General features: G+C 39.0%; 2 protein-coding genes across 2 annotated transcripts; both read left to right on the top strand.

Moving 5' to 3' along the window:
- The first annotated feature begins 11,541 nt into the window (after positions 1 to 11,541).
- LOC104452511 (prolycopene isomerase, chloroplastic) lies at positions 11,542 to 16,973 on the top strand. Its single transcript, XM_010066971.3, has 9 exons — positions 11,542 to 11,855; positions 12,221 to 12,444; positions 12,606 to 12,716; positions 13,685 to 13,738; positions 14,061 to 14,348; positions 15,023 to 15,214; positions 15,318 to 15,476; positions 16,097 to 16,333; positions 16,429 to 16,973. The coding sequence occupies exons 1-9, from the start codon at positions 11,699 to 11,701 to the stop codon at positions 16,741 to 16,743; spliced, it is 1,737 nt and encodes a 578-aa protein (XP_010065273.2). The 5' UTR covers positions 11,542 to 11,698; the 3' UTR covers positions 16,744 to 16,973.
- A 2,148-nt stretch (positions 16,974 to 19,121) lies between these two features.
- On the top strand, positions 19,122 to 23,541 carry LOC104452509 (stromal 70 kDa heat shock-related protein, chloroplastic). The gene is made up of 8 exons (XM_010066970.3): positions 19,122 to 19,932; positions 20,894 to 21,146; positions 21,281 to 21,360; positions 21,466 to 21,608; positions 21,692 to 21,790; positions 22,077 to 22,266; positions 22,364 to 22,762; positions 22,879 to 23,541. Exons 1-8 carry the CDS (start codon positions 19,375 to 19,377, stop codon positions 23,275 to 23,277), a joined length of 2,121 nt encoding a protein of 706 aa, XP_010065272.2. The 5' UTR covers positions 19,122 to 19,374; the 3' UTR covers positions 23,278 to 23,541.
- Positions 23,542 to 24,122: the final 581 nt, after the last annotated feature.

The following is a 24,122-nucleotide window of genomic DNA, read 5'->3' as shown; positions in this document are numbered from 1 at the left end:
CTCATTTAGTCCTCAACCTTTCTAGATAGAGGTTAGAATTTAGCTTTTATTACAATTTTCTTGTGCTTATTCCACTACATCTAAGCACAAATTTGATCAAACAAGAATTTAATGGGTTTGATGATTTGGTTGCACTTATAATATATATATATATATATATATATATATATATATATATATATTCACAGTTTTCCCGTCAAATAGAAAATACAAAATTAATACCACAAAAAGTCTAAAATCGATATATTCGTGTCACATTTACCTCAAGCTAATTTTTATGTCTCAAAACATCCCAAATTAGTATACACATGCGGCATTTATGACAAACTAGTGTGCTCGTGCTACATTTATCCATAATTGCCTTTCGGTTCTTTTAATGGTTTGGTGTTGCAACATCAACCTTGCAAACAAACCAGCCACTGAATAGGAATTTTTTTATACCTGTGTGAGAAAAATTTCAACAAACCATCCAATGGAGGAAACCCCCAACTCACCCCAACAAGTTTCAAATCCAACACTGGTTGATCCAATATAAGAAAGCGTGATTCCTCCTCAACCATCAGTTACGGCTTCACCTGCTTCGGTTCAAATCTAGGGCCCGATTCAATGGCCTCACTTTGGCTAGTATTCGTTTCAAGGCCAATGGGCCATTGGGCCTAGCCACACGTGAACCCAACAAGGCTTACCTGGAGAGGAGAATGCACTAGGCTCTAGAACTCAGCCCGAAGGGCATGGGCCAACACCCCCTTTGCAGGAGAACCATCGGAGTGATGGATCGGGCTGGACAAGAAGGGGGGTCTTGGACCCGGATCCATCCCACCGGGTCTGGGGACGAATCCATACCCAATTCCCCAACCTGGTTTTCAACCTAGTTTTTTTCCCTACGCGTTCCCTGTCAACAGCGGCCGTCCCAAGCCCGGAGACCCCCTATACACGTCACCGACAGACAGATATACATATGCATACATACATACATATATACATACATATATATATACACACACACACTTCTGTGTGTGATAAGGAAAATCCACTATAATTCCAACACGAATAATAATCAGAAGAATTTTAACACGTGAAATGATAATTAAAAAAGACCGACGTGATAATTATATTTAAGTGTTGTATGAATTTCTAAATTCAAGTTGAATCAAATAGAATTATCATTACAATATGCTCTTATAAATTCGAAGAAGAAGAAAGTCCTTTTGACTTTTATGCATTAGAAATTGTAAATTTTCTAAGAAATTACATTTTTATTAAATGATATAGGTTTAGTTTCACGCACTAGTTAAAATTTGTTATCCCTTCATGAGCAAGAGGCCAGATAGAATAGTTGAGTATGTGCTTGTATCAACTAGTTTGAGTGTGAGTATTTTGTATGTGTTGAGTGAGAAAGTATATTGTAATAGTTGTGTGAGTGTTTATTTTGATTGTTATACTTGTACATAATTTAGTATAACGAGTGTTTTTAGTTGTATATTACAATTATCTCGTACTACTGCCACAACGCTTTCGCATACCTTACAAGATGTATTAGAGCAACGTTTGCATATCCTAGAAACTTTGCAAGAAGGAACAATAGCGAGAGTCTTTCGGTCTAGTGTGTCGCAACTATTGTGGCTAACTGGTGAAGGGAGCAATTCTCTTCTTCCTCCTTCCTCTCTCTAAAAATTTTCTGAAATTGTGAGCCCCCTTCAAATTGTATGCACCCCTTGATGAGCTCAAAGGAGATTTTCTCTTCTCTGTACATTGCACGCACCCCTCAATGGCCACGTCTTCACACATCACAAAAACCGAAGTGAATATATCAAATAAAATTTCGTCAATCTTTCCTTAAAGAAAATTGAATATATATCTTGCAGAAGTTTCTCTCACTTTTGTATAGTCGACGCTAATATATGAAGCGATGAGAATCATAAAATAATCATCACGTGATAATTGTTCTTTTGAGTTTTGGTTGAGTTGTGTTGCATTCTTTTGGAGTTGTAAGCGGAAATTGAGGAGCTCCTAATGTGAAAGGTGTTTTTGCCTGATGCTCGTCAATGATAAGTCTTTGTAACTATTAATAACAATCAAAATTCAACTTTGTTTTCTATTATCAAATCCATTTTCTCTTTAAAAATATTTAGAAACTGTTCATATATAAAATATAAATTTTTTAGTTTGATCTATTGCCAAATATTAATTTATTCCTTTATTTTGTACTTGCCATATTATAGTAGGTGAAGAACAGAGTAGCAATATTACTCTGGACTTTCCGTGATCTGCAGGGGTTGAGGTATTCTAAAGAAAAGAGAGAAGAGAGAACGAGGGAATAGAGAGAGAGAGAGAGAGGGGAGGGGAGGAAAGAAGCAAGAGTTCCTAAGCAAGTTACTGCCTTTTTAACAAGGTCAAAGTTGCTGATTTTTATGTATTAGAAATTGTAATTTTTTTTAAAAATTACATTTTTATTAAATGATATGGGTTTAGTTTCACGCACTAGTTAAAATTTATTTACAAACAAAAATTATACTAACTAACAAAAATATAATCAATTAACACCAATTGATGATTAATGCAATGCGATTAATGTAGATTGCAAGTTTATAATACCGCACACAGGCACGCGCGTTCACACATATACATATACATATACATATACATATATAAAAGAGGCACTATAGCCTCTGCAGCTTTGTGTGAGCGAGTTATCCCTTCATGAGCGAGAGGGTGGATAGAATAGTTGAATATGTGCTTGTATCAACTAGTTTGAGTGTAAGTATTTTATATGTGTTGAGTGAGAAAGTATATTGTAATAGTTGTGTGAGTGTTTATTTTTATCAATATACTTGTACGCAATTTAGTATAATGAGTGTTTTAGTTATATATTACAATTCTCTCGTGCTACTACCACAACGCTTTCTCATAACTTACAAGATGTATTAGAGTAAGGGTCGCATACCCTAGAAACTTGCAAGAAGGAAAAACAATAGGAGTCTTTCGGTCCAATGCGTCGCAATTGTTGCCGCTAACTGGTGAAGGGAGCAATTCTCACCTTCCTCCTCCCATCCTCTCTAAAAAAATTCTGAAATTACGAGCCCCTTTCAAATTGTATACACCCCTTGATGAGCTTGAAGGAGATTTTCTCTTCTTTTTACATTGTATGCACCCCTTGATGGTCACGTCTTCACGCATCACAGAAATCGAAGTGGATATATCCAATAAGATCTTGTCAATCTTTCCTTAAAGAAAACTGACTATCTATCTTGCAGAAGTTTCTCTCGTGGTCACTTTTGTATGGTCGACACTAATATATGAAGCAATGAGAATCATAAAATAATCATCACGTGATGATCGCTCTTTTGAGTTTTGGTTGGGTTGTGTTGCATCGTTTTGGAGTTGTAACCGAAAAGTGCAGAGCTACTTCTCAAATCCCCCTTATCTTTTCCCACGCGCCTCCCCCAGAATCTCTCTCTCTCTCTCTCTCTCCTCCATTAGATCTCATGTCATCACAATGTGAAAGGGGTTTTGCCTGATGCTCGTCAATGATAAGTCTTTATAACTATTAATAGCAATCAAAATTCAACTTTGTTTTCTATTATCAAATCCATTTGTCTTCAAAAATATTTGGGAATTGTTCATATATAAAATATAAATTCTTTATTTTGATCCATTACCAAATATTAATGTTTATTCTTTTATTTTGTACTTGTCATATTATAGTCAATCGAATATGTTGAATCTTGTCGGTTTATTGATTTTGTATAATGAGCAAACACATCATCATGGCATCTTATGAAGGCCATGCCACTCGACACGAGAGAAGATCCAATCTACTACAAACCGTTTTAATCGTCTTTGTCAATTGCTTACTAGATGATCTCAACGTAACTATTGATAACCTCCCTAGAATTGCAAAGTAAAATCTGTTAGTATCTACGTTCAATCTGCCTTCATCTATTTGTTGAACAATTTAAATTTTGTATGCTTTCAACTAGTGATAAGTTATGTTGTTTTTCATCATGCCTTCGTGTTCATTTAAGAGTTAACCTTGTGAGTAGTTACGAAAGTGCATGCAAACAAAGTTTGGTGTCCATCCCATATTCTTCTCTCTCTTGCTTGCACGAAGATGGCAGCTTTTGGTACCACCATTAAAGTGGAAATAGTATGCATAAGCATGTATGACTTCTTTTGTACCCTCTTCTTTCCTAGGGTCTTTTTCTTTTTTGGCTTGTGTATCTTTAATATATGCACAAGGCCATGATGGTGCGATGATGTTGCTTTAATTTCTTCGGTGGGTTTGCCGATTTCATCTTTTACTTCTTGGGCACTTGTGTATCTCGTTTGTGTCTAGGTTTGTTTGTTGTTCTGCTACTAGAGGTTAGGTCAGCTAAATTGTAAGTGACAGTGGAGTTTCAATTACTGGTCTTTTTAGCCAGGACTCATGAGCATATCATACAATTGTTTTGTGTAGCTAAAGTTGTTTAAACACAAAATTAAGGAGTAATAGAGAATGAGGGCATAGAGTTTGCAAGGTTTCCATCAATGTAGCATCCTTTTGCAAAATCTCATAATGCTCTAAAATGGAAAAGAAGGAGTTCAAAGTGGAGACTTGTGTTTTGAAACATTTGGTGAGATGCCATATTGGCCATTTGTCGTGCTGCGTTGATGCTGATTAGCTTGCATTTGTGAATTTGATGTTTCATGCAAACTGTCGGTTCCTCTTTGTTCCTTCCTTTAACTTGCGTAGGTCAATGTCGTAAGTGTAGGAGTCACAATGAATCATGCACTTAATTTTTCGATCTAGTCTCTCGTACCAAAGCGACAGATGTAGGAATGAGGATACTATATCAAAGTCCTCAAAGTAGAATCAACAAGTGAGGGAAATTAAGAACGGTAATAGTGAAGACGTATTGATTAGAGCAATTTCGAATGGGAAGATTACATCTATTCTTCACATAAGCCACATGTGAAGTAATTCACTCCGATGTGTTGTTTGTTTTAGTGCTGAGCATCTTATTCAACTTGCAGGGCAATTGTACGCTTTACTTCAAAATGAACAAGAGAGTGAGGCTATCTAAGATGTTCAGCATCTACTACAAAATGCAGCAACTGCATGTGCAGACCGTGTGGTTCTTCTACGAAGGCAATCGCATTATTGGCAATCAAACCCCTCAACAAGTAAGTATCGACCACCTAGGATCAACTTTTCCATAACTTATTAGTAGCATCACTTCGAATTCATTATGTATTTTGGGAAAAGTGCCAAAAAAATCCTAGACCTTTTTACGTTGTGCCAATTTAGTCATTTCTGGTCAATTTTGGCCGGATTTTGCTAACTGGACGCCGGCCGGCTGAAGTGGCCTAATCGGCGCTGACGTATACAACTTTTAATAATATTTTAATATTTTTTTCTCTTTTTACTTTTTATTTTTATTCTTTTATTTTTATTCTTTTTCTTTTTCTTCTCATCTTCTTCCTCTAGCCGGTCACTTTGGAGCTCGGCGACCGGCTAGAGGCGACGGTGGGCGAGGTCTACCTCGCCGGCCACCTCGCTAGTGCCCGCGAGGGCGCTAGGCGGGCGAGGCTCGCCCTCGCCGGATCTCGTGAGGATCAAGCCTTGCCCATGGCCGGCGAGGGCGAGCCCGCCAGCTTGGCGCGAGGCCAACTAGACTCCTCCCGGCTCCGTTCTCGATCCCAATCTCCCCTAGAAATTTCCTCCCTCCTCCGCTCGTCGTCATCGTCGTCTCTAGGGTTTATGGGAGCTCGGGGTGTCCTCGATCGCGCAGCTCCAGCCCCAGATTTTCACTGTTTCTCCCACGGTGGCGATCCGTCGGGGTGGGAGTTTTGTGATTCATGGGGTTCTCCGAGGCAGGCTGGCCTCACGCCGAGCTGGTGGGGCTCGCCCTCACCGGCCATGGGCGAGGCTTGACCCTCGCCGGATCCGGCGAGGGCAAGCCTCGACACCCAGGCCGTGAGGGCGGCCTCGCCGCTCGGCGCAAGGCCGCCCTCGCGGCCACTGGCGAGGTGGCCGGCGAGGTCGACCTCACCGGCCGTCACCTTTGGCCGATCGCCGAGCTCCGGCGACCGGCCGGAGGAAGAAGATGATAAGAAAAAAGAAAAAGAATAAAAATAAAAATAAAAAAGAGAAAAAAATAAAATAAAATAAATATTTAAAAATATTCGAAAATATTAAAATATTATTAAAAGTTGTACACGCGGCAAGACCGATCAAGCCACGTCAGCCGGCCGACATCTAGTCAGCAAAATCTGGCCAAAATTGGCCGAAAATGACTGAATTGGCACAACGTAAAAAGGTTTAGGACTAAATCAGCAGCAAAAAATTGTTTAGGACTAAATCGGTACAAAGCTAAAAGGTTTAGGACTTTTTTGGCACTTTTCCCGTATTTTGTTGTAACTGTTGTTGGGATTGGAGGACCATGCAAAAATCTGCACTTTTGTCCACCGATTGGGAGGTGGAAGACAGCAGACGGACAAGTCACATGGTGAAAGGACATTTCTTCTATGCTTTTATGAGACATCCAATGAAATAGAAACCATCTATGAAGTATGGAGGGATTTATGATATTTTGAATTACATTATGCGTATGAATTCTTGGACTTGCTCTCTTTTACCTTGATTGTTCATCCACTATCACGGAACAATACACTTGCATGCATGTACTCTCTTCAACAAAAAAACACAGCATGGGCCGCTAGGGTGCCAATAGAACACCAAACTATTAACTGCTGAAAAGCCATCCATCTAGCGACGATATAGCAATGAAGCAGACTGCCAATTATAGTCTTTCAAGGGCACTCGGATGGGCTCCCAGGAAGTGACACAAGTAAACTTTCCTCGAGCAGCCCCTCTCCAATACCAATCAAACCGTGTAAACATTCCTAAGTGTATCTCATAACTAGATGAGATGGCTTAACCATTTTGTTCGCTAACATAACCATCATACGGTCAATCGGAACTAAAGTGGGATGGTTTAGCCAATTTTTGCCTGTGTCGTAGAAGGTCCCGCCTAAATCCCCAATCCCTGATGTAGCCTAGACATAATTTGTACATTTAGCCGTTCACTTCCTAGTTTCTAACAAAGTAATTCACTTCCTATTAGAAACTGGACTTAGCAAAATCTTTAATGTAATCAATTGAACTTGGGAGAGATGCAAATGGAATCCAAAAGCACGTCCCTCCAGGTTTTAGAGTTTGCGGTAGCAAGGAATTGATACAATACATAAGACTTCTACTAAGCACCTCAGCTAGAACTAGATCCAATCTTCCAACTAAGCAATCTTTCATAAAAAGGAAACTCTAATAGCACATACAATTGTGAACTCAAACTCTAATCACTTAAAAGATAGGGCAAAAACACAAATCAACAATCCATACCCTTTTCCAAGGGGGCAAATACAAAAAGGAGAAAAAAATTTAAGAGAAGGAAAATAAAAGTGCGCGGGGAATAGAAGGACTCCAATTGAAAGCCGGAAATTGAAATGTCTAACACAAGCTCACGGCTCGGCGAAGAACTATTTCCCAAACAACCATAAGGCAAAAGCATATGAGCAGAGACGTTTCTTGGCAATGTCAACCGGAAGATTTGAGAGGAATGAACAAGTGGAAATGGAAAACCCCCGAGCCATCATGTTTCTCATTTAAAACGCAAGCTTTTTACCTTTATCCTGGTGGCCTTGACAGCGAAACCTATTGCAGCTGAAAGCAGCCCTAAGAACCCCACAACACCACATATCATCACACCCTTCCTGTCCATCTCTCTCTCTCTCTCTCTCTCTCAAAGTATGACACCTCACAAATGACGAAATCTCAGAAGGGCAGAGTAGGTGAAGAACATAATAGCAATATTACTGTTGACTCTCGATGATCTATGGGAGCTGAGGTCTTCTAAAGAAAAGAGAGAAGAGAGAACAAGGGAATACAGAGAGAGAGAGAGAGAGAGAGAGAGAGAGAGAGAGAGAGAGAGAGAGAGAGAGAGAGAGAGAGAGAGAGAGAGAGAGGAAAGAAGTGAGAGTTCCTAAGCAAGTTACTCCCTTTTTAACAAGTTCAAAGCTACTGATTTTTATGTATTAGAAATTGTAAATTTTCTAAGAAATTATATTTTTATAAAATGATATGGGTTTAGTTTCACGCACTAGTTAAAATTTATTTACAAGCAAAAATTATACTAACTAACAAAAAGATAATCAATTAACACCAATTGATGATTAATGCAATGTGACTAATATAGATTGTAAGTTTATGATACCGCACACACGCACATGCGTCCACACATATACATATATATATATACATATTATAAGAGGCACTGCAGCCTCTGCAGCTTTGTGTGAGCAAGTTATCCCTTCATGAGCAAGAAGGCAGATAGAATATCTGAGGATGTCCTTGTATCAGCTAGTTTGAGTATGAGTATTTTGTATGTGTTGAGTGAGAAAGTATGTTGTAATAGTTGTGTGAGTGTTTATTTTGATTGTTATACTTGTACACAATTTAGTATAATGAGTGTTTTTAGTTGTATATTATAATTCTCTCATACTACCACCACAACGTTTTTACATACCTTACAAGATGTATTAGAGCAAGGGTTGCATACCCTAGAAACTTTGAAGAAAGAACAACAATTGGACTCTTTCTGCCTAGTGCATCACATCTGTCATGGATAAATAATGAATGGAGCAATTCTCTCCTTCCTCCTCCCTCTCTCTCTTAAAATTTTCTAAAATTACGAGCCCCCTTCAAATTGTATGCACCCCTTGATGAGCTCAAAGGAGATTTTCTCTTGTTTTTACATTGTATGCATCCCTCAATGGTCACGCCTTCACGCATCATAGAAACCCAGAAGTGAATATATCTAATAAAATCTTGTCAATCTTTCCTTAAAGAAAACTGAATATATATCTTGCGGAAGTTTCTCTCATGGTCGCTTTTGTATGGTTGATGCTATGAGAATCATAAAATAATCATCACATGATGATTGTTCTTTTGAGTTTTGGTTGGATTGTGTTGCATTGTTTTGTATAGTTGATGCTATGAGAATCATAAAATAACCTTGTGAGTAGTTACGAAAGTGCATGTATATAGAGTTTGGTATCCATCCCATATTCTTCTCTCTCTCTCGCCTGCATGAAGATGGCAGCTTTTGCAACTTCTGGTACCAGCATTGAAACGGAAATAGTAAGCATGAGCGTCAAGGGCCAAGTATGACTTCTTTTGTACCCTCTTCTTTCCTAAGGTCTTTTTCTTTATGGGCTTGTGTATCTTTAATATGTGCACTAGGCTATGATAGTGCGACGATGTTGCTTTAATTTTTTCAGTGGGTTAGCTCGATTCCCTAAAAGGTTTTACTTTCTGGGCACTTGTGTGTCTTGTTTGTGTCTGGGTTTGTTTGTTGTTCTACTTCTAGAGGTTAGGTTAGCTAAAGATTCGATTTTATTGCAAGTGACATTGGAGTTTTAGTTGTTGCTTTTTTTAGCCAAGACTCATGAGCAAATCATGCAATTGTTTTGTGTTGCTAGAGTTGTTTAAACACAAAATTTAGGAGTAATAGTGGAAGAGGGCATAGAGTTCACAAGGTTCCCATCAATGTGGCATCCTTTTGCAAAAACTAAGAATGCCCTAAAATGGAAAAGAAAGAGTTCAAAGTGGAGACTTGTGTTTTAAAACATTTGTGGTGCGAGACCATATTGGCCATTTGTCTTGTTGCGTTGATGCTGATCACCTCACACATTGTGAATCTGATGTTTCATGCAAACTATTGGTTCCTCTTTGTTCCTTCCTTTAAGTTGTGTAGGTCAATGTCGTAAGTGCAGGAGTCATAATGAATCATGCACTTAATTTTTTGATCTAGTCTCTAGTGCCAAAGCGACATATGCAGGAAGGAGGATACTGTATCGAAGTCCTCAAAGTAGAATCAACAAGTGAGGGAAATTAAGAACGGTAATAGTGAAGATGTATTGATTAGGGCAATTTCGAATGGGAAGATTACATCCATTCTTCACATAAGCCACATGTGAAGTAATTCACTTTGATATGTTGTCTACTTCAATGCTGAGCATCTTATTCAACTTGTAGGACAATCGTATGCTATACTTCAAAATGAATAGGAGAGTGAGGCTATCTAAGTTGTTCGGCATCTATTGCAAAATATAGCAACTAGATGTGTAGACTATGCGGTTCCTCTACATAGGCAATCACATTACTAGCAATCAAACCCCTCAACAAGTAAGTATCAACCACCTGGGATCAATTTTGACATAACTTATTAGTAGCATCACTTGAAATTCATTATGTATTTTGTTATAACCTACCATTGTGATTGGAGGATCAAGCCGAAATCTGCGCTTTTGTCCACCAGTTGGAAGGCGGAAGACAGTAGCACAGACAAGTCACGTGTTGAAAGGACATTTCTTCTCTGCTTTTTTAAGACATCCAATGAAATAGAAACCATCTAGGAAGTATGGAGGGATTTATGATATTTTGAACTACATTCTGTATATGAATCCTTGGACTTGTTCTCTTTTACCTTGATTCTTCATCCACTATCACGAAACAATACACCTACATGCATGTACTCTCTTCAACCAAAAACACAGCATGGGCTGCTAGGGTGCCAATAGAACATCGGACTATTAACTGCTGAAAAGCCATCCATCTTGCGACGATATAGCAATGAAGCAGAATGCCAGTTATAGTCCTTCAAGGGCACTCACATGGGCTCCCAACAAGTGCCACAAGTAAACTTTTCCCGAGCAACCTCTCACCAATCCTTGTCAAACCATGTGAACATTTCCAAGTGTCTCGTAACTAGATGAGATGGCTTAACCATTTTGTTGCTAACATAACCATCATAAGGTCAATCAAAACTAAAGTGGGATGGTTTAGCCATTTTTTGTCTATGTCATAGAAGGTCCCGCCCAAGTCCCCAATCCCTGACACAGCTTACATTGTCAAGGCTCCTCTAGCTTGAAATAATTATTGAAATGCCCTTAAACTCAGTTTTACAGGTAATTATACTAAACAAATGCAGAAACACGAAACTTAACAATTTGTTAAAATGAGGGGAATATTTATGATTTGTTACAAGTTTATAATACCACATGTATATTATATATATCTTATTTGTATGATGGAGAAACCCACTGCTATTTCCAAAGCCAAAATCCAGATTTTTTTTTTTTCCAATTACATGCATAACTGGTACTAACGAATAATAATCAGATGATTTCAACACCATGCGTGAAATGGCAATTAAAAAGATCGGCGTAATAACCATATTTAGTACTTATAAATTTCTGAATTTAAGTTAAATCAAATAAAAGGATACTTTCTCTTCCTTGTTGCACACACGAAAATACTTTCTTTCTTTTTTCTGGTGAAAGAGAATTGGCCTTGAATGCATAACTAAATGTTTAATCAATAATAATCCGCTATTATGTTGTACTATTAAAGTCTCTTTTCTCATTAGCGACGAAAAACGACCGCCGGCTCTTCAAACAAAATCTTTTCCCCAGAAACAGGGGACGACGTGGCGGGCTTGAAACTACAAACGAAACCAAACGACACGACCACAAACGACCGCAACTGCAGCCTCTCCCTCTCTCCAAATCGAAGGCTCGCAGAGCAGCTGTAGCTTCAACTTCTACTTCACTCGCACTCGCTCGCTCGCTTCTTCTTCATCTCTCCCCAGAAGTCATCATGGTACTGGCGAGCGTGCAGGGCTTGCTTCAATGGAGTCCTCCTCTCTCGCCTTTCAAATGCGTGCGTAACCCCAAGAGGCAGCGAGCCGTTTCGGCGCGAATCTCCACCGACGACTCCCCTCCTTCCACACAGGAGAAGAAGAAGTCTCTCCCAGGTTCCCTCCTTCATCTGCTTATCTTCAATAGTGTTTTTAATATCCGTCGCAAATGCAAGAGCAAACTTGAATTGAGTGGGGATTCAAGTCAATTGCTTGTTGGTGGGACGGTAATTTTCAAGGTACCGTCAGTTGTAAGCAGGCACAACGCATTAACACTTGTGGGTTGGTTTTTTTCGGAATCAGTGATTGCCCATTTTAGTTCCCTTCTCAGATGCTTATGGGTTGGTTTTTGGTTTTGATCTAGATTGCATTTGTTATCACTTTTGAAATAGCTATTTGAAGAGTGTAGTATTGTTTGGATGGAATTTTTGTACTTGAATTGGGTTTCTTTGATAACGTTAAGTTGTGTATCTGGGTATCAGGGAAGCCTGAGGCTGATGTCGTGGTCATTGGAAGTGGTATCGCTGGTCTCTGTTGCGCTGGGCTTCTTGCCAGATACAACCAAGACGTGCTCGTGCTGGAGAGCCACGACCAACCAGGAGGCGCTGCTCACGCGTTTGACATTAAGGGGTACAAGTTCGACTCTGGTCCTTCTCTGTTCTCTGGCTTCCAATCTAGAGGTCCTCAGGCAAATCCCCTTGCACAGGTAATCTGATTACCATCACTCTAAGTTGCGCTGTTTTGTTACTAGCATGAATTAAGTGCAGATTGTTTATGTTTATATAGCCACTTTTCCATTGGTATACTCCTGTATTGTTTCCACCTCTGGATGATATTAATAGATTACGAAATTTGCTTATGTATCAGGTGTTAGATGCATTAGGAGAGTCCGTTCCATGTGCTAACTATGACTCCTGGATGGTGTACATACCAGAAGGTGACTTTTTGTCACATATTGGTCCGACAGAGTTTTTCAAGGTGGATCCTTCTTTTCCCTGTGGTTTTGTATATCTATAACATCACGTTCCATTGGACTTAGCTTTAGTGCATCTATGAATATATGAATGTTGTATCAGTTTTAAAAAAATGATACCTTACCAATTGCCAAATCCATCTATCTAATTGAAGATAGGACAGAATGGTGATTTATCATGTTCTACTTAATGTGAAACAGATATGCTGATAGTCAGAAAGCTGAGCCCAAGTTAGTTTGATTCTGATAATGTTCAGTTGTCAAGGATATGGATGTTAACATGAAAAAAGCTGGTCATCCCTTTTGGATAGACAATAAGGTAGCTTAACATAGTGTCCTTAATGCCAAAGCGATTTATGATGCAAGGCATTGTGGTGTGAATATCAAGGGGAAAGAATGTCTTTACATAGTTTTCCCAGATGATGCTAAGTGTGTCTGGCATGAGCTGAACAGAATTAACTTAAACAATGGAAATGCTCACTGTGGCAAAAGACGATTACCAAGCTGTTATGATGAAAGCATTTATTGAGCAGACTGCCATGGCCAAGAATGTAAAGAGTGTCATTTCCTTTAGGTATACTGAAGAATTGGACATGTGTAACCAAGATATCTTATGAAGGACCTTTTAGATACCTGTAGTGGTGGACTGAAAACTTTTTGTTTGAGGTAGAGAAGTCTTGTCTGGATTGAACATTACCTCATGAATGTGTTGACAGATCTCCAGTGTAAATTAAGGAGCATCGTAATCTGCCTCCTAGGGTGAATTGGATATATTACAAACCCAGGGAACATTCAAAAGAGACAGCTGTAGACATAGAGTTGACTATAATTGCTTCATATGTTCTTGTAAAAATTTATGTGATGGCAATTTGTGAACCTGGTAATATTCTCTGTAGATCTTCAGTCAATGCCCATGATGTTTTAAATTTTATAGTATGTTTCTGCTTATTCTTTTACTTAAATCTTTATCCAGGACCTTGAGAAGTATGCAAGTCAAAATGCTGTGCAAGAATGGAAAAAGCTCATGGTATCTCCTGTTCTATTCTGTCTCATTTGTAAAGAAAGAACAAGATGGCTGTGTAGATTCAAATGCCAAAATAAGATTTTACAATGGCTTATAAGCAAAAGTACTTACAATTGATGTTGACCTCACTATGAGAAGTTGAAGTAAATTGGAACCTCTGAATTTAATGCTTGTTTTACAATTTATCAGTGGCCATTATGATAAAACAGTACTCTTACGCTACATTTTATCTGTAATGAATGTGTTTGTTTGAATTTGAAGGGTGTGCGTCTTTTTCTGTTGGTTTGCTGCTATTCATCTTTTCTTAAATAATGTAAATTTGCAGGATGCAGTGCTTCCAATGTCCGCAGCTGCGATGGCTCTACCTCCCCTATCTGTTCGTGGTGATTTGGGTGTCCTTTCCACTGCTGCCGCTAGATATGCTCCTTCCTTGTTGAAATCTTTTATCCAAATGGGACCTCAAGGTGCTCTTGGTGCAACAAAGCTTCTTAGACCCTTCTCTGAAATCATTGACTCATTGGAACTAAAAGATCCTTTTATAAGGAATTGGGTGGACCTTCTTGCCTTTCTTCTTGCGGGGGTGAAATCTAATGGTATACTCTCAGCAGAGATGGTAACTATGACATTTTTAAATATTGAAAAGCTCCTAAGATTGGTCATTGTTATCCTTGGGATGTCCATATTCTCTTTCATGAACTTATTTGATTCTGCTTGTGTAACTAGTTCCATGTGAATAGCCTGTTCCCATTGTAACAGTATATGAAATGATTGGCCCCAGTCCTCTTTTGAGAGTATTTTCTGGTAGTTATAAAGATTGTGATCAATTGATTTGCAAACTTTAAAACCTCGAAGCATGCACCGTGTTGCTCAGTGAATTAAATCTTTATCCACTTGATAAAGATTGAGAAGTTAAGTATCTGTTATTGAATAATTTAGGAGGATAGTCAATCATTTGGAGCTTTTATATTCTACCACATTATGCAGTATTGTGAGTTTCTTTCGGGTGTTGTTTACCATCTTGCAGAAACCACAACTCTAGCAACTTCTTTAGTAAATAAACGATGGGGTGGTGCTCAAATGGTTATGTTGAATCCTGACGTTAACAGGAGAGATTTCTCCTTTCCATGCAGTTATTCCTGCTGTCCTCAACTGATTAATTTCTGAGTTCTTGCACGTAACCTCTACTATTTGAAGTTTCTAGTTGGCTGGTTGTTTATCAACAAATTGCTTGGATGCCTGAAATATGTATCTTACTTTTGTTATACCTTATATCCACCCTTCTTTCAGATATACATGTTTGCCGAGTGGTACAAACCTGGTTGCAGTCTTGATTACCCTCTTCATGGAAGTGGAGCTATTGTTGATGCCCTCATCAGGGGAATGCAAAAATTTGGTGGACGGATTTCTCTCAGGAGTCATGTGGAAAAGATTGTTGTTGAAAACGGTCGAGCCATTGGAGTCAAATTAAGAAGTGGTCAAGTGAGTGGACTTTTTAGGGAAACTTCAAGACTTAAAAATTGTTTTAACTGGATTTTATTATAAGATCAACACAAATTAAAGAACTGCATCTGGGATATTGCAGTTCGTGCGTGCCAAGAAAGCTGTCGTCAGCAATGCGTCTATGTGGGACACTTTAGGTTTGTTACCTGAGGACGTTATCCCGAAGTCATATTCAGATAGGGTTAAGAGGACTCCCCAGTGCGAATCTTTCATGCATCTTCATCTTGGTTTTGACGCTGAGGTGAGCATTGCAATCTTTCTAGGGACAGTTTTCTCAGTTCCACTTGGTCTGTCTGCTTTATAATTCGCAGGATGCCGGATGTCTTTTTTCCTTTTATACTTTCTCAAGCATTAAACAGCAAAGGGAAAAAGGTTTTGGCATACATTATGTAGCCTCCCTACACTTCATACTCTGTACATAACCACATTGCAACATGTTGCACACTTTATCGAGTACTCTAATTCTGCATCCGCTTCAGTTTTTTATCTTCCTGCTGATGAAGGCTATCTGGAATTTCTTGATGATGCATAAGTTTCCAATCCAAATCTCTCGAGGGCTTTACTTTATGAGTTTTTTTTTGTCATTAGATTTGCTGTGCTTCTTCACTTTCGCACACTGAAGCACAGTGGAATTAGTGTGCAAGCGTGCAGAGAGAGACAGAGAGACACAGAGAGGCAATGTACTGGAGATATTTCTGGCAATAGCAGTTCATGTTCCTTGCTATCTTAGGGTCTACATGAGTTTCTTGTCCTGCTTAGTGTTTTGCTTCTTTTTTTTAGGGCTAGTTGCTTTATTTTGTCTTTGTTGTTTCAAAATTTATTTCGTCTGTGAAGCTCTTCAGAAAATTTGTTCCTTCCCAGGGTATACGTGAGGATTTAGGAATTCATCATATAGTTGTGAATGACTGGGAAAGAGGAGTCGATGCTGATCAGAATGTGGTTCTATTATCTGTACCAAGCGTACTTAGTCCAGATCTGGCGCCACCAGGGAAACATGTTTTGCATGCATACACCCCTGGTACGGAACCATATGAACTCTGGGAAGGACTCGATCGCAGCAGCGCTGAGTACAAGAAACTGAAGCTTGAAAGATCAGAGGTATTTCTACATAGATCTGCTCCTCCTCATCGAGGAGCTGGTAAAACTTTCAAGTCAAAGGCAGAAAGACCCTAATTTGTGCATTAATCCACCAGGTTATGTGGAGAGCTGTCGAGCGTGTACTCGGACCAGGATTCAACCGGGACAAATGCACGGTGAAGTTGATCGGAACTCCATTGACGCATCAAAGATTTCTTCGTAGAAACAGAGGAACATACGGTCCAGCTATTCAAGCAGGTAAGGACTCTTTCCCCGGACATTCAACCCCTATCCCTCAGCTTTTCTGTTGCGGCGATTCTACTTTTCCGGGCATCGGGGTCCCTGCTGTTGCAGCCAGCGGTGCTATTGTGGCCAATACATTAGTTTCCGTGAGTCAACACTCGGAGCTTCTCGATGCTATTGGGATTTAATTGCTCCTGTGAATTTCCTTCTCTTATCCTTATAATTCCCGATAGATGTCGGTACCGTCCTGATCGTTAGATCTTGTCTAGTCCTTCCTCGAGGTCTCTTAATATGCTCTGTAAATTCTTTCGATTGAATGACTTGTATTTACGGAAAGAGATCGGATGGATATGTGCACTGTGAACTGTAAAAAACATGTTTGTGCACTATGGAATTCTATAATATGACCGTTGGATAAGTTTGGCGTGCGCTAATTATGTTTATTACATGATGCACAAACTTCTTTGGGCATCTTACAAATGTGAAGAAGACAAATGACCTCGGTTTTGTCCTTCATCATATGAAAGATAACTATAATGTTCGTTTATTTCATATAATCCACTTTCTAAAGTTTTGCATTTTTTACTTCTAAATTTGGACCATTGAACTTTCGATTCGATTAATGCGAACTAGCCTATTCACTTGCCTTGAATTGAATAAGACATCCACCATAAGGGAAGGAGCATGGTTTTTAAGAGCCAATTGACCCGAAAATAATGAGATTGTCACAACTAAATAAAACAATTGACTAAAGCAAAAAGGAAGAAAGGATTGCTTGCAGCTCTCTCTCTCTCTCTCTCTCCTCAAAGGACAAAAAGGAAGAAACGATCATACTTGAGTCTAATTGCAAGTCTTTAAGCTAGGTTTGGTAGTTAGGGTAAACTTTAGGATAGAATAAAATTTATCATATCCCATGTTTAGTGCCTGCTTAAGATAAATAAAATCAGAAATAAATGAGATATAAGCTGGATAAAATTATTCCATAAAAGAAATTGGATAAAGGTGAAAAAGATTTTTAATATATGTAACAATAAAGTTTTTTTTTTTTCAAATTAAAAACTTCTTAAATTAGCAAATTTAAAATTATATTCAATATAAATAATATTTGAATCCTAATAGAAGAAATTCAAAATAACAAAAAAATTATTTTAAAATTTTAATTTTATTTTATTTATATATTCAAATTTAATTCAATCTTATAATAAAAGTCAATATACAAATATATATTTATATTTATTACGTATTTTAGGTATTTTAGTATTTTTAGGTATATTAGTACAGTTTTCTATTAATAAAATTTTATTAGAGAATGAAGGAAGGGGAATAAAGAAATAAAAAAAATTAATTAAAAAAAAGAGAGGAAAATAAAATATAAATAAAGTTGACAAGAATGTTTCGAGAAATTTTGACCATATTCATTTGTAAAATTTGTAATTAATTTATATTGATATGACGTTTTGATTAAACAATATATATGATACGATGTAAATATATCAAACTTTATTATTATAATCGCCAAATAGTGAATAGGATATAGCCAAATCCCTTGGCTTTCATATCCTTTTTTATTTAATCCTATCATGTAATCTAGACAATCAAACATAGCCTAAGTTCACAAAATTAATAGCTCAAGTCAGTGTAATTGGAAAGCACATGCTCTTTTCGTGGGAGCTCGCAAGACCATGGACCGGGTTCAAGCAAATCTCCTTAATCCATTGGACAAGAGAGTCCAATAGTGTGGCGGACCGGATCTGTAAGGTATTATATCGATTAAAAACTCTACCTTATAATTGGGTAGTCCATCGTCCTCAAGCCCTTTGGAATCTTCTTTGTTTTGATGTCCCAGTTGTGGGCTTTGGTGTTTGAGTACTTTTAGATATAATCAAATTTTATTTGAGCAAAAAAATAAAAAATAAAACAATTGATCATTCCTTCAATCCCATTGACGTCAATTTTGGGAAGATTGTTGTATTGTCAAATTTACAATAAGGTGTAATTATACCCAATAGTTGTGACGCTCAACGCCTTGCAGAGATAGATGAAACATCAAGGCATTTTTGGCATAAATCATCCATTGAAACTATACCAATTGCATACAAACTGCTTATTAAGTTCGACAAGAGTCAAAAGCTTGGACTTTCTCTATTTGTAGGAGTTATAGAATTTCTTTTATGAACAATATGTTTTATAATCTTCAAATAACTGGATCTCTACACCTGTGTCTGTAAATAGTAACAAAGATGAATTGTCATAGTTTTCTTAAAATTTCAAGGTATCTATTTGAATAATAAGCTGGTGAGTTTGTCACTCGAAAACTACCATATATTGCGGGGTTACTTTTTGAGTATTAAAAAGCTTTGGACAATTCATTCTTAAATCGTATGTTTACAAAATATGCTTAGATGTTTTTTTTTTTTTGCTAAGCAAAAAAAAAAAAAAAAGATTAGAGTATAGTTGGTATTGCTCATTATTTTGTGGTTTTTGGTCTAATGGCATTTTGGCAATTTGGGGGGACAGAGAGAGCAGCCAAATTTCAGAAGCACCTCGACCTTTCCAACAGTCATGGCAGACCCAGATCGTTCTCGAATTCTCCCATGTTTCGACACTCTTCTATATTACACTCTCTTGGTCCTTCTCGCTGCTCACGGCAAACTCGACTCTGCAAATTCAACCCTCGCCAAAAAAAGAAATTATCTTTTTGAATTGCTGCCCGTTTGTTCACTGAAAATTCAAAGGAGAGAAGAGAAAGAACAGAGAAATTATTTTTGGCTGTTCTGTCGCGGTTTTGGCCTTTCGGGTTGGCGTATTCAACCGCAGAAATGGCGTCCTGCACGGCTCAAATCCACAGCCTGGGTCTAACTCGAACTGGGTCGTCTTCAAGAATCCCCAAGAGAGCGGATCGCCGATCAAGTTGGCTGTTTTTCGGGGAGTCTCTGGATTCAAGAAAGCTCTCGTTCTTGAAGCTGACCGCCAAAAGTCCGAATAGGAGGAGGACGAGCAGTGTGGGACCGGTGAGAGTGGTGAGTGAGAAAGTGGTGGGCATCGATTTGGGGACGACGAACTCGGCGGTGGCGGCGATGGAGGGAGGGAAGCCCACCATTGTGACCAACGCCGAGGGGCAGAGGACCACACCCTCCGTGGTGGCGTACACGAGAAGTGGTGACCGGCTGGTCGGGCAGATAGCGAAGCGGCAGGCCGTGGTGAACCCGGAAAACACCTTCTTCTCGGTGAAGAGGTTCATCGGGAGGAAGATGTCCGAGGTGGACGAGGAGGCCAAGCAGGTTTCGTATAAGGTGGTAAGGGATGAGAATGGGAATGTCAAGTTTGAGTGCCCTGCTATTGGCAAGCAGTTCGCTGCTGAGGAAATTTCTGCTCAGGTATAGTCCATTGCAGTCTTTTTATTAGTTCTTTGTTTTTTTTTAGTAGCTGCAGATAGGAGGATATGTTGTTGATATGGCTGTTAATAATTAGTGTCCTGCCATCATATTTTTTTCGGTGACTTGTATCATTTCTTGTCATTAACAAAATGTTTTGGCGTGTGTTTTTATTAGAAACGAGTGAAGACGTGTCAACTCATGGTAGGTTCGGGTTTGTTGAGTTGTTCTCAATAATTTCGTGTCGTTTCAATACCCTAGCCGTTGGTCAGTCATGGCAGGCTGATAGAACTCCTCTGTGATATAAGATTTGTGTGAAGAAAGATTGAGGGCTTGTGGTTTTGTTGCTGCCGTGGATGTTAATTCAATTTGCAATTGGAGGATAGCTGAAGACTATGGAAACAGGACAGTTGCATTTACTGTGAGGCCAAACTCAAAGCTTTTACGTTCTTCTTGATTGTGGTCAGGGGTCGTGGGATACTGATTTTGATTGCCGGTTCACGGAATAAATTCTCAGTTAAAACAGAGTTTAGAACATTTAAAATTAGGTCAGTTGGAGCTGTGTGCTTAGCTGGTGTGGGTCTCTTTTTTCGTGGATCGGACTGCAGGACAAATTGCATGGCGGCCAGCTTGTTCAGCTTGTTAAAGGGAGAGTCGTTCGCTTAAGAGTACAGGGTAGATTAATGAGTTCCGGGATGCCAAATTGTTCTTTGTTTTGTTGATGATCTTGTGTGATCTTAGATGCTAAGTATAATGTATTGTGAAGGTCATAAGCATGAGCTATGCACCCAATCTTCAAAGATTGAATGTTTCATTCTTCATGATCTATGTTTAGTGTGTTGACGTGATTTGATTGTGGTGATACTGAAAACTGGTTTCTTTTTCAGTTAATGTGCTGATTGATAGTTGGCTTGAGTATACGGTCTAGACACTGAATTGTAACATCATAACACATCGGATGTAGGTGCTGAGAAAACTTGTGGATGATGCTTCAAAGTTTCTGAATGACAAAGTAACTAAAGCAGTGGTCACTGTTCCTGCTTACTTCAATGACTCACAAAGGACCGCAACAAAGGATGCTGGACGTATTGCTGGCTTAGAAGTGCTTCGCATTATTAACGAACCTACTGCTGCATCGCTGGCGTATGGGTTTGAAAAGAAAAACAATGAGACCATTCTGGTGTTCGACCTTGGCGGTGGAACTTTTGATGTCTCAGGTACACTAATAGTGATAGAACATCACAAATGTCTTTATTCATTCCAACAACTGGGTGGAACTGCTTTGATTGTCGTTTGCTGTCATTTGCATGTGTGATTTCATATGGACTTTATGATTCTACTTGCTATGTAGTTCTTGAAGTTGGAGATGGAGTCTTTGAAGTGCTTTCAACATCTGGAGACACACATTTGGGTGGCGATGACTTTGACAAGGTATGGATGAGCTTTCTTGCTCTTTTTTGACTGTCACTGGTCCCCCTTACACAACTTCCTTTTCGTAAATCATATTAGTTCTGAATGTGTACTTTAATTATTCAGAGAATTGTGGATTGGATAGCAGCAGACTTCAAGAGGGATGAAGGTATAGATCTTCTGAAGGACAAGCAAGCCCTTCAAAGGTTGACTGAGGCTGCTGAGAAAGCAAAGATTGAATTGTCATCTTTAACCCAGACGAACATCAGGTATTACCATGACCAGGAGAGATGCATATGCACCCCCGACACTCTCTCATTCTTGTCACTGATGACAATCTCTATTTGTCCAGCTTGCCGTTTATTACTGCCACTGCAGATGGACCAAAGCACATTGAAAAGACACTGACAAGGGTCAAATTTGAGGAGTTGTGTTCAAACTTACTTGACAGGTAGACGATTTTTCTTGTAAGTGGAAAGCTTTGTCTTGTTGTAAATGCTTTAATCGATATTGTTTCTGTATATGGGTTTGCAGCCCTGTGGTGCCCAATATTAATCCTTTCTTTTACTTATCAAAAAATAAGGTATCTGAGATGAAGGACTGTATCTGTGGATTTGTTCTCATGCACCCTGATGCTTCATGACTTCTTTAGTTTTCATAGTACTTGGGTAATTTTGATTGCAATAGATGCTTGTTATGTCGTCAGTTTGTTGATAGTACTTATGTTTCTTTTGCAGGCTTAAAACACCAGTTGAAACTGCATTAAGAGATGCTAAACTCACCATCAAGGATCTGGATGAGGTCATCCTTGTTGGAGGTTCGACACGTATCCCAGCTGTGCAGGAGCTTGTACGGAAGATGACTGGGAAGGAACCCAATGTCACTGTCAACCCCGATGAGGTTGTTGCACTTGGAGCTGCTGTTCAGGTTTGTTAAATATCTTCAAAGAATTCTCTGTATATTCAATAATTATTGTTAGTTCGTACTTACTTTGAACTGAAATTCATGTACTTCTTTAATTCAGGCAGGCGTTTTGGCTGGAGATGTTAGCGACATTGTTCTTTTAGATGTGACACCACTATCTCTTGGTTTGGAGACACTGGGTGGTGTCATGACCAAGATCATTCCAAGGAACACAACTCTCCCGACTTCTAAATCAGAAGTTTTCTCTACTGCAGCTGATGGTCAAACTAGCGTCGAGATTAATGTCCTCCAAGGGGAGAGGGAGTTTGTTAGGGATAATAAATCTCTCGGCAGCTTCCGCCTTGACGGTATCCCACCAGCTCCTCGAGGTGTCCCTCAAATTGAGGTCAAGTTTGATATCGATGCCAATGGAATTCTCTCTGTTACTGCTGTGGATAAAGGAACTGGAAAGAAGCAAGATATCACTATTACTGGTGCCAGCACTTTGCCTAGTGATGAGGTAAGATCATTTTCATAAATCGACAAATGAAATCAGACATGAAGTTGCGTCCTCTTATTCCATGTTGTCTAGTTTGATTTTACAGATGATGTGGATGTTCTGGTTGATCGTTGCAGGTAGAAAGGATGGTGAAGGAAGCGGAGAAATTTGCAAAGGAGGACAAAGAGAAGAGGGACGCCATAGACACGAAGAACCAGGCAGACTCGGTGGTGTACCAGACCGAAAAGCAGCTCAAGGAGCTGGGTGACAAGGTCCCTGGCCCTGTGAAAGAGAAGGTCGAGGCCAAATTGAAGGAGCTCAAGGATGCGATGTCAGGTGGTTCGACCCAAGCCATCAAGGATGCGATGGCTGCGCTTAACCAGGAGGTGATGCAGCTTGGTCAGTCTCTGTATAGCCAACCTGGTGCTGCTGGTGCAGGCCCAGCACCAGGCGCCGGAGCCGGGTCTTCGGACTCCTCCAGCGAAACGGGCCAGGATGGAGATGTCATCGACGCAGATTTCACTGACAGCAAGTGAGAGAACAGAGGTTGGGTGCACTGTGGTTTCTTCAGCTCATTCTCGAAGTCGAGTAAATGATCATTGCTGGTCGAAATTTTAGTGTTAAACTTTTGAGTAGGAGAATGAGTATATATGTGTACAGGAAGTGGAAAATGGAAGTTTCCTTTTTTACGGTTTTCTCTTGACTAAGAGGTCTATATAATATACGGAAATCTATTGCGCAAGTGAGATTTAGAGATTTTGTGCTCATGAAAATATAGTCCGGATCCAGCTTTTAGTGCAGTTGTTCCGCGCGTATATGTTTTTATGTGTTATTTTTCGGAACATGATTGGTCTCTGCAATAGCAGGATAGAATATGGTCAATATAACTTGACTAAATTATTGGGTTATCGACTTAAAAGAGATTTTTCATCATGACAATGGATTCCTGTTCAAAAAAAAATCATGACAATGGATTTATTGTTATTGTTATTGTTATTGTTATTGTTGTTGTTCTTGTTACTGTTGCTGTTGCTGTTATTCTTATTATTTTTATTATTATTATTATTATTATTATTATTATTATTATATTATTGAAAATAAATTTTACTAACACGGGTTTCTCTCCCCATTTTTTCACTATTTGTATGTCATAATAAATATCTGGAGGAAGCGCCTGCGACATTAGAGAAATGTTGCCCCTAAATGTGGATAAATGAGGGTAAAAATGACTATGTCAAAATTACCTTTATTGCTTTAGTTGCAATTATGATTCTTAGGTAAGTTAAGGGGCCTAGTTGCAATTATAATTTTTAGGTAAGCTGAGGGGTGTAATTCTTGTATATGGTGTAAGTTCATAATATTGGTGTGATTCTAGGTAATA

This window comes from Eucalyptus grandis, chromosome 7 (genome assembly GCF_016545825.1).
Source record: "Eucalyptus grandis isolate ANBG69807.140 chromosome 7, ASM1654582v1, whole genome shotgun sequence".
In the NCBI taxonomy this organism is placed as follows: domain Eukaryota; kingdom Viridiplantae; phylum Streptophyta; class Magnoliopsida; order Myrtales; family Myrtaceae; genus Eucalyptus; species Eucalyptus grandis.
This window is presented reverse-complemented; position numbering and strand designations above follow the sequence as displayed.